The sequence below is a fragment of the Plecotus auritus genome, assembly GCF_963455305.1.
Source record: "Plecotus auritus genome assembly, chromosome: 13".
NCBI lineage: Eukaryota > Metazoa > Chordata > Mammalia > Chiroptera > Vespertilionidae > Plecotus > Plecotus auritus.
This window is the reverse complement of record NC_137779.1, coordinates 19,320,700-19,334,436: the sequence shown is the minus strand read 5'-3', so window position 1 is coordinate 19,334,436 and position 13,737 is coordinate 19,320,700. Positions and strand designations below refer to the sequence as shown.

General features: G+C 45.9%; 1 protein-coding gene across 1 annotated transcript; it reads left to right on the top strand.

The window, feature by feature from the left end:
* Positions 1–1,055: 1,055 nt before the first annotated feature.
* Positions 1,056–7,865, top strand: KCNJ1 (potassium inwardly rectifying channel subfamily J member 1; the record flags this gene model as incomplete). The annotated part of the gene is made up of 2 exons (XM_080650093.1): positions 1,056–1,091; positions 3,558–7,865. 2 exons carry the CDS (start codon positions 1,056–1,058, stop codon positions 4,695–4,697), a joined length of 1,176 nt encoding a protein of 391 aa, XP_080506219.1. The 3' UTR covers positions 4,698–7,865.
* Between the last annotated feature and the right edge of the window lie 5,872 nt (positions 7,866–13,737).

Here is a 13,737-nt window from a genome sequence, read left to right as displayed (position 1 = left end):
AGAGTGGACTGTTTACAGAACGCTAATGCTGAATTCTTGAATCATTCACTTGCTTTGCCAGGCCACTCAGAATACCTTGGTAAATATTAGCTAATATACAGCCCTTTGCTTGCCATTAAGATTTACTGATTTCAATAGAAAGTAACCTAAAATCTGTGGGTGTTACATAACCCAGACACCAGGGCCAATCTCGAATCAACCAATAGTTTAAAAAATACATATTGCTTTGTCTGTGGTTGGGTTAAATGCCACTGTCTAAGCAAAATTGGATGTCTGCTGTGTACATTGGGGTCTGCCTTGTGAATGATCCTTTGGTCAGAGGATGAATTTATCCTGTAGTCTTGCTTTCTCTAGGTATAATTCTTCTCACTCTCTGAATAAATAAATCAACGGTATATGTGAAAAGTACCTTTCATAAAGGCCAGATTTTATTTTAAAAAATCCAACAATAAAGGCTGCTTATAAATGTCACTTTCTTACATAACAGGGACTGTTGTCCAGAGAGATTAACATGGTATCTTGTTGCTTCCTGGTGTGATCTTACTTTCATCTTACAAATATGTACTTACCTGTGTCTATGTTTTCACCTGTGTCTTTGTGAACACCTGGACGTCTCACCATCTCAGGGTGTCCAGGGCAGAGTCTGGGAGATTGAGGATAACTAATTGTTTCTGGTAAAAGTTCTTGGGCACGACCTGGGCGACACAGCAGGGGAGCCACCGAGCGTGGCAAGGAGAGGAGAGAAATGTCGGAACACAGCATGCCTGCTGCCCAGGGGCCTCAGCCGGCAGCTTGTCATGTCTTAGCATGACGGTATTCAAGCCATGCAAGGTTTTGAAAGATAAAATACATACCCAGGCTGGGGCTTGGTCTGAGAACAAACAATTGCCTTGGTTATACCACACAACTCCACTACCCAATGAAGTGTTTTCAAGCTAGTACAAATTAGCATCAGTCCACTGACGAAAGACTAAACTATATTAAGCTGGGTCTAAAACAAATCAGCCTGCATCCAGAGGCCAGCTCCCAACACCGCTTCCTTGCCTTGCCCAGCCATGGATGCTTCAGGTCAGAATATGTTTAGGATGAAGGTAAGTGCGAGCCATCTGGGGAAAGCATCGCAAACCGGTTGCTGTTGTCTCAACTCTTCGCAAGGCCAGGCGGATGATATTTTATTAGCAATATAGGCATGGAAACCCAAACTTACCAGAGAGATAAGTCAGGGGGTACTTATTCACTCTATAGAAATATTCTTTATCTTCCAAAGTGAAATGAGCCTGTCCTCAAAATTTCAAATCGCCACAGCTGTGGTTGTCTCTTCACCACTTCTACTTGGTATTGGCTCCCTGTGTTTTCACCTGCTCTAAGACCACAGATTTAAGAGAGACTGGAAAAGGGTAGTGGGGGAAAACCCAGAAGGTGGTGTGTTAGGAGCCATCTCTGAAATGATAATGTATGACAAAGGCAATGTGGATTCAATTGATAATTGTTGGCTTTAGTATCTTGTGTGAGGGCCACTCTATGAAGAGCATTTGACACGCTAGGCGCTTCCAGAAACCTGAGAAAGGGAGAAAGTCCCAGTGAATGTAAGCAAGGTTAAAGACTGTGTGTGCAGAGAAAGGGGAGAGCATGGGAAAGGAGGAGCCTACGTCTTCCTCCATGAGTCCAATTTGGGACCATCACCTAATACTCATGGGGTCTTGAGGTCAGTGAGGGTTGGGTGGGATGAGGGCAGGCACTGCTGTTTGCTCTCCTGGTAGCATTAAAAGAATATATATCTTTGGAACCTGTCCTCAAAATTTCAAATCCCCACAGCTGTGGTTTTCTCTTTACCACTTCTACTTGGTTGTTGGCTTCTTGTGTTTTCACCTGGTCTAAGACCATGAGCAAGAAACTGTGGAATATCAGTTTTGTTTAAAGTTTATCACTGAGTTGGTTTCACTTCCTAGTTTGTATGAGTAAACACATTTTTGAAGGGGGTTTTGAAATCTATTTTAGAAACATATTTGCATTTAATTCAAAATATCACGAAGACATGGCTCACCGTGGTGAATGAGCTTAGAGTGGCAGTAGGCACGCCTAAGGGAGGAGGTAGTCTTGTGTTTATGTCCACAGGTGTCATCATCATTGGCTGTTTAGGGGGAAATCCCTTCATTCTTTTGCTATAAAATGAAAGTCAAAATAATGCCGTCGATAAGAAACCATTGATCAGATAGCAGTTGAAGAGCTTAATTCATTCACTGACTTATTTCATTTATGTTTTTATCCTAAATACTAAGACATAGACTGTGCCAGCAGCTGGGGAAGAGTGAGTAAAACACGATCCTACCCTCACAGAGTATTAGAATTTAAGTCAGAGCTCCCAGTCCTTTAGCTTGGGAGCAGGGAAGGACGTGTGAGATATTGCTGGTGACCACCGTAACTACTTTTGGGGGGATGTTGGCATACCACAAAGAGAGAGTAGAAAGAGGCTTGCAGATGCATTGAGAAAACTTCTGCTATCAGATGGTAGGACTTGACCAAACTATACTGAGGAATTGGGCTCTAAACAGCGTCCCGCATTAACACAAAAAGGAAGTTGATTAATACTTGTCTGAAAATGTCTCAGGGAAATTTAACTTTAGAAAAGAAAATTTCATAACCGAGAGGCAGTAGGGGGAGACGCTCTTCTGGACTGACCAGCAGGGACCCTCATGCTCTCGGTGGCCTCCTGCTGCTTTGTTAGGTCATTGGGATGACCTGCCTGGATGGGTCATTGGGATTAACTGAGTCTCATTTCCTTCATTTAATAAATGAGAGAACTGAATCGAATCAGGATTTCTTTTGATATGTATATGCCTCTAGCAGTGCACAAGATGGCTTAGGTAGTATATTTATGAGCTGTTTTTTTCATAGTTACTTATTTTTATATATTACAAAAAATGTAAGTAGTGCATCAAGCTTCTGCTTTCATAGATATTTTTGCTTAATATAAAGCTAAATTAACTTTTTAAAATACATATTTTATTATTGATAGTATTACAGATATCTTCCATTTCCCCCCATCTGTTACCCCCCCCCCTTCTCCCAACCTTTATTCACCCCCTCCTCAGGTCTTCACTACCCTATTGCATACCGTGTCCATGAGCTATGCATATAAGTATATCATTTCTTTGGTTTATCTCTTCTCATCCCCCCAACCTAACTTTATTTTTTTCAAAGGAGAGCTCATTTAAAGAATAATATAAAAATATCAGAGTACAGGTCATATGGTTATCACAAACATTTTGAAGGTTGTGTGCGATTAAGGTCAGGAACCCTCTTAGATTCCTTCCAATTCTATCTCATTGGATTAGTTTTCCTCTTTATAGTTAAGCAATATGGCCTTCTGGTGGAAAGTTTCTATTGAAAATAGAATTGTGGCATCCAGAATAAACTTGTCAGCTTGCCAAATGGTCAGTAACCCAGATTGTTTGGAATGTCTTTTCATAAACAGGTAGCTCTTTATGGGTGTCACCCACGTCATTGCTGCTCTAAATACATTTTTGTTTGTTTGTTTTTCTTTGATGTGTTCTCAGATCAAGGTGTTGACAGAAAGAATGTTCAAACATCTTCGGAAATGGTTTGTCACTCATTTTTTGGGGCATCCTCGGCGAAGAACAAGGCTGGTTTCCAAAGATGGAAGGTGCAACATAGAGTTTGGCAATGTGGAGGCGCAGACAAGGTTTATATTCTTTGTGGACATTTGGACGACGGTGCTTGACCTCAAATGGAGATACAAGATGACCATCTTCATCACAGCCTTCTTGGGGAGCTGGTTCCTCTTTGGCCTCCTGTGGTATGCTGTGGCCTATATTCACAAAGATCTCCCCGAGTTCCATCCACCGGACAACCACACGCCTTGCGTGGACAACATTAATGGTTTGACTTCAGCTTTTCTGTTTTCTCTGGAAACGCAAGTGACTATTGGCTATGGATTCAGGTGTGTGACCGAACAGTGCGGCACTGCCATCTTCCTGCTCATCTTCCAGTCTATACTTGGAGTCATCATCAATTCCTTCATGTGTGGTGCCATTTTAGCCAAGATCTCCAGACCCAAAAAGCGTGCGAAGACCATTACCTTCAGCAAGAATGCCGTGATCAGTAAGCGGGGCGGGAAGCTGTGTCTCCTCATCCGAGTGGCCAACCTCCGGAAGAGCCTCCTCATTGGCAGTCACATCTATGGGAAGCTTCTGAAGACCACAGTCACTCCTGAGGGAGAGACCATTATTTTGGACCAGACCAATATCAACTTCGTAGTGGATGCCGGGAATGAAAATTTGTTCTTCATCTCCCCACTGACCATTTACCACATCATTGATCACAACAGCCCCTTCTTCGACATGGCGGCAGAAACACTTCTCCAGCAGGACTTTGAGTTAGTGGTGTTTTTAGATGGCACCGTGGAGTCGACCAGCGCGACCTGCCAAGTCCGGACATCTTATGTCCCAGAAGAGGTGCTTTGGGGCTACCGTTTTGCTCCCATCGTGTCCAAGACCAAGGAAGGGAAATACCGCGTGGATTTCCATAACTTTAGCAAAACAGTGGAAGTGGATACCCCTCACTGTGCCATGTGCCTTTATAATGAGAGGGATGCGAGAGCCAAGATGAAGAGAGGCTATGACAACCCCAACTTCACTTTGTCAGAAGTCAACGAGACAGATGACACTAAAATGTAGCAGCGGCTTTTCAACACAAGGAAAGCCAAGTTTCGAACATACATAGTGACTAGCAGCATGATGAAGCAATCAACCATGTGGGGGTATGAAAGCAGACAAAAGCCTTCCAAGTCCACCAGCACAATGCCCCTGAACTCCATAACCGTGATTCTACAAAACTCTACAAGGCTAGTGCATTGTATTTGTAGGGAGCTGGAATATAGAAGTCATGGGATCTCACTTGAATATGATTATTTAAAATCATGCAATGTTGATAGAAACAGACAAAAATCATCAAAAGTTTCAGGAGATCAAATAAGGTCTTTTTAAAAGTTTCCTTGAAGAAGTTAGGAGCTTTATATAGGATCAGGGAAAAACATATTCTTGTCTTCATTCTACTGATAAGAAATAAGTCACTTTATTTATTTAAAAAAATTTATTGAATTTTGGGGGTGACAGTTAATAAAATTATATAGGTTTCAGGTGTACACTTCTGTAATAAATCATCTGTATATTGTATTGTGTGTTCACCTCCCCAAGTCAAGTCTCCTTCCATCACCATTTTTCTCCCCTTTACCCTCTTCTACCTCCTCTACACCCAGTTTCCTCTGGTAATCATCCTACTGTTACCTGTGTCTATGAGTTTTTTGTGTTTTTGTTTTGCGTGTGTGTGCTTAATTCATTTTTTCACCCCAACGCCCCTCCTCTCTGATAGCTGTCAGTTTGTTCTCTGTATCTGAGTCTATTTCTATTTTGTTTGTTAGTTTATTTTGTTCATTGAATTCCACATATAAGTGAAATCATATGGTACTTGTCTTTCTCTGACTAGCTACTTTCTTGGTGGAATCTTTAGGGTTCTCTCTATACAGCATAATGTCATCTGCAAGTCACTTTTATTTTAACATTGACTTTTATCAAAGGAAAGATTGTCTCCTGAGTAGGGGCAACTGAACCAATCAAAGACAATAAGAAAAGACTGTTCCACAACGAACAGCTGTGGGGCTCTGAGCCTCTCGAGCCCTGATCGTTGGAGTTCCCATCTCAACCTGGGTCACACTGTTTCTGGTGGAACAAGGGATGGCTCATCTATGGACTCTGTGTCGCTCCATCCCCAACGTGGAGAGGAGCTCCGAGCCCAACCTGCTTTACGGTGTATCCATGTGCTGCTGCCCAGGCTGGGTTTTGGCCCAAACGACCTCATGTGGTATATTTAGACAGAAGCTAGATCATCGCTCCAGAATCTCCATGAACACTTTCCTGCAAGAAAGAATGCTTGGCTTGAAAATAGTGGTGATATTTCTTTCCATCTGTATTCGTGGGATAAAGGGCTATGAATGTGTTAAAAGAGTATCTCCTGATCTCCCAAGAAGGCAAGGAGGAGTTTAAAGGGGGCAAAGTCAGTTTAGAAGGAAAGGTACCTCTAACGCTTCTGAGAAAAACTGTATTTGTGTTTTTCTGCCTGGGGTTGGTATTGACATGCTGCTTCTAAAGGAGAAAACGTGTGAAAGGGAATGAGATGTGACCCCGCAGTGAGGAAAGCGCTAGGTCTTCCTGTCTCTAAGGGCCAATACCGCATCTTCCTGAAAGGGATCAACTTAATGTAAGGATTGCTCTTTAAAAAATTTTTAAATATATTTTTATTGATTTCAGAGAGGAAGAGAGAGAGATACAGAAATGTCAATGATGAGGGAGAATCATTGATCTGCTGCCTTCTGCATGCCCCCTATTGGGGTCAAGCCCACAAGCCAGGCATATGCTCTGACCAGGAATTGAACTATGACCTTCTGGTTCATAGGTCAACACTCAACCACTGAGCCACGCCAGCCGGGCAGGATTGATCATTAGGGGAAGGTTTTACTGTGAATGTCTTAGTTCCCCACCTATGTGATTTTGAATGTATTCTCGAAAGGATGGTACTCAAAGCTGCTTAGGAATCAAACTGTTTTGAGGGTGATGATTAACATATTAAATCTCTGGTACTGCACGTTCTTTCTAAAAATGTCAGTCATTGTGCATCAATGTGACGGACCAGCTGATGGAAACCCTCTTGCTGAGAATGGACTTTCTCCAGGGAGCAGTGGGAGGGCTGGCAAGTAGGATACAAATGTCTGGCTTCAGCTTCCCAGGAGGAAATGAGCTCGGCTGCCCTCATGTGCGCCCTGTGCCACCCGGCACACCCCTCCAGTGCATCTTGGCACATAGAGTGGCAGCTGCCAGCACTTGCCGGTAGGGACAGCTTTGTCTGCCCGGGCCTGGGGTTGCATTTGTACAGATCCAGCCACCCAACCTGATCCTTCTGACCAAGACCAGTGGGCCGTCTGCTGCGTTCAGGGTTGCACAGTTAGTTGGTGGCCATAGCACTGACGCAGCTGGCCCACACGGGAGATTGCTTGGTGCCTGTGTGTTGGCATAGAGGTTTAATCTATGGATAAAATGGAAGGAAATCAGGACTGTCGAGCTTGAGGGAGCTAGAGTTCTCTGCTGGCCCTCTGTATGAGGCTTTAAAATGCTAGTCCCTCTGTAAACTGGAGAGAAATGTATGGACTGGGTCCTTCACACCAGAACACATTCCTTCTGGTCCGTGCTTCTCACCAGCAGTGCCTGGGGACTGCTGGCAGTAAGATGACCCAAACATCTGTTTCTTTTGATTGTTAGGGATGCTGCATGACAGCTGGAAGCTCTGTGATTGGCCTTTATTTCTGGGCTATTTGATGGAAGCTCATCTGCTTCCATATACTCCTTTATCAGACTCAAGGCATTTCTGCCATGTGGGGTCTCCTTTTGAAATGTAAATTCCCATTGACCCTCTAGCAACCATTAACAGACATCGAAGAAACCCCTTGGGAAATGCCCCCTTCCCACCCGGGTACTGCTGATAGTACTAAGGGGTGGCTGGAACCCCAAAGCAGCATAAAAACCCTGGACATTCAGAGGGAGAGGGTTACCCAGGAGCTCAGTGAGTAAAGAAAATACATGGGAAACAGAAGGTTCCAGAAGGCCAACTTGGCGATGCTGACGGTAGGCTTTTTATTCCAATGTGGTACCATTGTTCCCAGCAGGGCCTGACTACATTAGTTTCACTATAGCTACAGGTGAGCCAATGATCACATTCACTGATCTATCCATTTCACAAGGAACTCAGCATTTCTTACTCCTTAAAAAATAAAACTGCATCCCATGATGCATTGCCTTATTCAAAGTTGTCCTTGTTACTGATTCCGCTTAACTTGCCTGATTTATCTCTGTTGCTATGGGGATTTAGACTTGGAGAGTGGGATCCTGGTTTTATCTTCCTGGACTTAGGTTGGCTCAAGCTCCAATATTCAGAGTTAAGATTTGGGAGATGGTCTAACCATTAATTTCTCAAGAGAGAAAGGGTGAGGAAAAGATCCTCTCTCAGTTGCCAACTCTAAGAAGTGAGATGATCCCCTGTCTGTTTCCGTGGCTGGTGGATGTGGAACAGGCCCTGGAAGACTTTCCCCAGGTAGATGGTGTGGGCAGGTGAGGGGTGCCTTCCTTCCTTAGAGGTTTTTCATAACACAGGAGCTGGTGGCCAGCATGGGGAATCTTCCCCCATTTGGAATAAATGTTCTGAAAACCTCTGAAGCACAGCATGCAAATGAACCCTTGGCCCCGCCCCTGGGCCGTTGCTGTCTGCCATTCCAGGAAGTGTGTGTCAATCAAAGCTTGACAGGGGAGATAGAGCATTTTATTTTGGAAGCCAGAAGTTTGAGAACAATGACTGGAATTTCCTCTTTCTGTCCGGCAAGGGCTGTTTGTCACTGGGGAGATAAAAGTCCAGGGGTAGGGAATAAAGGTTATCGGGAACTGGGCAACACAGAGCCTTGGGGAGGGGGGCGCCCGGAGGAGGGGTTAGGGAGGAAATCTATTTCAATGCCTGTCATTAAGTTTCCATTAAAAGAACATTCAGTTAGGAATTCAAAAATAATTTAATCTCCCCAGCCAGATGCACCCAGCTGGACTCCTTGGAGCTGAGCCCTGCGGAGGGAGATTTGCACTGGGGCTCAGGGTAGGAACCGGGGTGGGCCCCTTCTGCTTCTCCACTCAATACAGCCTTGACCACACTGGATGTTCTAGAAGACATGTGTGTCTTTCAGGCAGGGAGAAACCTAAGACGTGTGATAGTAGAAGTAACTGGCTGTAGGGCTACTTAGAGTTCCTACGAGGTGTTAGGTTCTGTTTTAAGGAGTTTGAATACATGACTTCAGTTGATTGCCCCAGAAGTCCTATGAGGTACTAGCATAACACTTATTTTTGACTTGGAGCAGCTCAGGTAAGGAACTCACCCAGAGTCACTAGCTAGCAAATGGCAGGGCAGGACTGGAATCCAGATCTCTCTGTCTTGAAAGACCATGAGTTTAAAATCGTTCAAGTTTACATCCTAACATGGATCACCTGTGAGGCACTCTCAGCATGTCAGACATGTACCTGGAAGCCATGGGTCGTTGGTACATGGTCCTGGTTCTGTCTCACAGTGTGGGAGAACCTTTTCATTGCTCAGCTCGGGGAAGGCCCCGGGCCAGTGCTCAGCAAACGCATCTGGACTTCCATGTTCTAGAAAGAGGCAGTGCTGTGCCAGGGCCCCCAGATAATCTCCCCTTTTGGCATCTGGAAGTACCATGGGTGTCTCAAAGCTTTGCCTAGCTTGTTGGTGTAAGCTATCCTCCTACATCTACATATATGCTAATATATTCTAATTATATTGGTGTTGTTTTGTAACTAGAGAGCTATGATTCCCATTTGACAGATGGGGAAATGGAGCCTCACTTCTCCCTGGAGAACAGTGTCTAGATTCTCTAATCACCTCTGTGTTCTTAGCTCCACACAGTGCCTCACCCAGTCAGTAAATGAGAGAATTTCTGAGTCAGCAAATGAGAGAATTAATAAATGATTTGCTGAAACCAACAGAGTCAGTAATGGATTGGAATCCATATCTGTCCAAAGAACTTCGGACCGGAGCTACATCATTCACTAGCAGCGGGGCCTTGACAAGTAACTTCATCGAATCTGTTTCTTTATTTGGAAAACAGAGCTTTAAAATGGGGTTAGGGGACGGAATAATTAAAACCCCTTTGTAGAAAGCACATGACTAGCTCTGGCCGGGTAGCTCAATTGGTTAGAGTGTCATCCCTGATGTGCCAAGTTTTCGGATTTGATCAGATAAGAATCAACCAATGAACGCATACAGAAACAAGTGGAAGAACAAATCCATGTTTCTCTCTCTCTCTCAAATCAATTAAAAAACGAAAGTAAATGACTGCTACATGGCAAAATGGGATAGGAGCATGAGTTTGAAGCTGAGAGGCAGAAGGGGAGAGCCTGTCCACAGGGCAGACAGAGGCCAAGAAGGCAGAGTCCTGGCTGGTGCTGTGCAAAGAACCGAGGAGGCCTCCAGTGACGAGCCACAGGTCTCAGAGGCCTATTGCTAAGCTGAGAAGAATCCTAGTGCCTTGAACTTCATTTCCACCCAACGCGTGCTCATTGAGGGCCTACTATGAAGCAGGCCCTGGGGACACAAGCATGGGGAGGCCAGGCTGGTTCCTGCCACTGTGATAGAAGGTCCTGGGGGCTTACACCAGCCCGGGGACCAGAGCTGAACTGGAGAACTGCTGAGTGTGGAGGAAGTAAATGCAACAGCTAACAATAAAACGACTGATTATCGTTTTAAAATTATTTGGGATTTTTAAAAAGTCTTTGCAGTATATCCTGCTAGGCATATGCAGTCAGCAACGTGTTCTGAAGTCACCTGAAGTTGTTTTTTCTCTCTGTGTGATTACGCACCGACATGGCATAGAGGCACGTTCATTTGCTTTAGTTTGTTTCCAGTGATTAGAGCTTGCTCATTGTTCTCCTTTTCTGATTTTACTATTTCCTTTTGTGAATTATGCAAAGCATTTATATGCTTTCAACAGTCATAGAACAGAGTTCAGAAGACCCATTTCTGTTCCTGTGCCCTCTCTACGCCCTTCCTCTTATATAAAGGTGACCATTCTAATTAGTGTTGTCATGCTGTTTCTTTTTGAAAAATATAAGCAATACTTATTTAGTTCCATCCCCCCTTTTCACATAAAAGGTAGCATTGTGCCACAGCATATCTCCTGCAGATCACTATAAGGGGCAAGCACTGACAATGCCAACATCTGCTGTACCAAGGATTCCTCCCTCCTAGCCCCTCCACTTTCCCTGGCTGATGCGTTTGCGGTAGTTGCTGGGACCTTGCTCTGGAGGCCCCTGCCCTGCTGGTTCGAGCAGGAGAGGTTGTGGAGGTGCCTGCTTTGTGTTCCTGAAAACCTGCCTCTCTTTGCAGGGGGCCTGCCGGGCTCACTCTGCTTTCTGAGCTGGGGAAGGAGCTGGGCTCTCAGAACCAGGCTTCCCCATGGGAGACCACCCGCCAGGGACTAGCAGCTCTTGAAGGATCAAACCTCATTGGAATGAAAGTGAAAACAGGTGTCCTCAAAAGTAACACCCTCCCTCTCACAAGCATGTCAAAGTCAAGGCCGGTGGGCCGCATGCCTCATTTTGGTCTGCTGGCCTTGAGTTTGACATGCTTGCCTCGAGTCTCTACAGGGAGAGGAGGATTCAATGCCCAGGGCATTCTGGATAATCACCTTTTGGTGAGGGTCCAGAACCCATCGTTATATGCAAAACTTTGTGCACAATGAAATGTATTAAATGAAAATTAATTACAGAAATTAAATCAATAAAATGCTACCATTGAAGTCAGATGAAAGCGGTGAGGAAGACAGAGCTAGGGGCAGGCTTCCTGGAGGAGAGGGCAGCTGATGGGGCTTAATGGGTTGGTAAGAAATGGGAGATGGGAAGGGGAGGGGTACTGCGGTAGGCGACCAGGTGGGCACACGTCCCAGCCTAACAGAAGAACAGGGTGTGCATATGCATGAGGCTGCTGGGAGGTGAGGTGCTGGGTGATGCTCATTAGCATACAGAGGGAGGTGGCACCATGTGGCCAGAGGAGTCAGAGGTTTGGTGTCAGGCCTGAGCTGGGATCCTGGCTCTATCACTAACCACTGGAGTCTTTGAGGGGCGATGACCTGATTAAGCAGTATCTCTGGCGTTGGTGGGTGGGGTGGACTGGAGAAGCAATTAGGGTGCAAACTAGCTTACCAGGGAGGGAGAGAAAGCGTCACCACTCCCATTTTTCCGGGGAGGAGAGGCCCAGAGACCTTGGCTTGCCCGAGTCACCCAGCCGTGAGTAGACAAGCAGGGGCCAGCACCCAGGGCTTCCCCGCTAGTTAGTTCAATGCTCTTTCCTGGGCCACCCACAAACCTCATGCCTGGGAGTCACTGCTCCCGAAGGAAAGCTCCCCAGGAGGTGGCAGCCAAGGTCAGGGGCTTGCTTACCAGGACCAGAGGGCTGGAGTCTAGGGGATGAAGGAGGTGCCACATCCCTGGACTGTTTCCCTGGGGACACAGAGGCCAGTGCACCTCGCTCTGCACCTGCATCCACGGAGCCTGGGAAGAAGGCTGGTCCCCAGGGTCCCAGAGGTGACTTCATCTACACCCGTGACGTGAAAAGTGGGCGATTCACTAATTAGTGGGCTGTTTGGACCACCCGCAAGTTGGTTCTAGACTAGATCATCTAAAAGTGGTGGTTAAAGACCATAATAACCCTGATGGCTCTCAGGTCCCCTCATCCTGGGGTGGCCAGACGAAGACTAGACCTGGGACCGCCTCCTAAGGATGCCCTCTGTCAAGAGCATAAAATGCAGGTGATGGAGGAGGAGAGCTGAAGGGAGGAATGCCATGCTGAGGGCTTTGGCGACAGATTTGGTCAAACTCAGCCTCCCGTGTACTGGCTGTGTTACCTAAACCTAGTTCTTCACCTTTCTGAACTGTGCTTTTCCAGGTGTCAATCACAGAATACCTGTCTGATAGGATTCCTACAAGGACAACAGCATGAAAGAATATGAAATGAAATAATACGAAAGCACCTGGCACAGTGTCTTCATGGGCTTCTGATAAACGGTAGTTTGAGTGGTGATGACGTTGAAATGATGATTCTGATGCTGGCGGGACAAAGACAAAGGGAGGTGGAGGCCGGCCCCTGAGGCTTGTCCCACACTGTGCCTTCTCCCCTCTGCCTGAGCCTCACCATTTCCCACTCCCTAGCTCCCCACTTTGCTTTCTACTCCCAGCCTTCATCTTAACCCGAGACAAGACACCTCACCTTCCTCTCGTCACTGCTTCTGCTTCCACTGCAGATGCACAGACTCCTCTGTCATTTTCCAAGCCGAGAAGCTTACAAGGGGCCCCAGAAGGAAATGGCTTGTCCAGGGTGTCTTCATGCACCTCAGAAAGCATCCACTGCTGACCCAGCCTGTGCCTCAGACATCCCACCAGGGGACCAGAGAGTAGAAACAGGTAGCAGGTGTTACTGAACTGACCAGAGAGGAAGGTGAAGGGAAGTGGGGGAGGGAGGGGAACCTCCCAAAGCTGTCTCATTAGCAAGTGGGCACTTTCCTTTAGTGCAGTGTGCTTCTGGGCCTCTGGCCAGGAGGTGGCGCCATATGCTTCCAGATCACAAAAGTGAAAGTGCCCTGATGGGAAAGGCAGGGCCACCAACCTCCCACAGTTAGGTGCCAGGCAGAGGGCTCTGGCCTTCCCAGGAAGCGCCTTAAGAGCCATTATAATGTTTCCAATGTTCAACAGAGAGACCTGAAATATCTGGGTCATCTACTCATTGCTGGGCTGACAAAACCACTGAGAAAGACTGAAAAAATAAATTGACATAAATGTAGATAGAGGTTTATAATGTTAGAGAGATTAGAGTGGCAGGGAGAGAGTTGTTACAGTTTATGAAGGGTCTCCTAGAGTCCAGGCGCTTTGTGCTTTCTCTACAGAGAGCTGAAGTTATATTATTATTATCCCCTTCCACAGATGAGAAGACTGAGGCTCAGAGAGATTAAGATACTTGCCCAAGGTCCCTATGTGGCTAGCGAGGACAGAGCTGGTGCTACATCTATGTGTTAAACACCCTATCTAATAAAAGAGTAATATGCAAATTAACCGTCACTCCGTGACA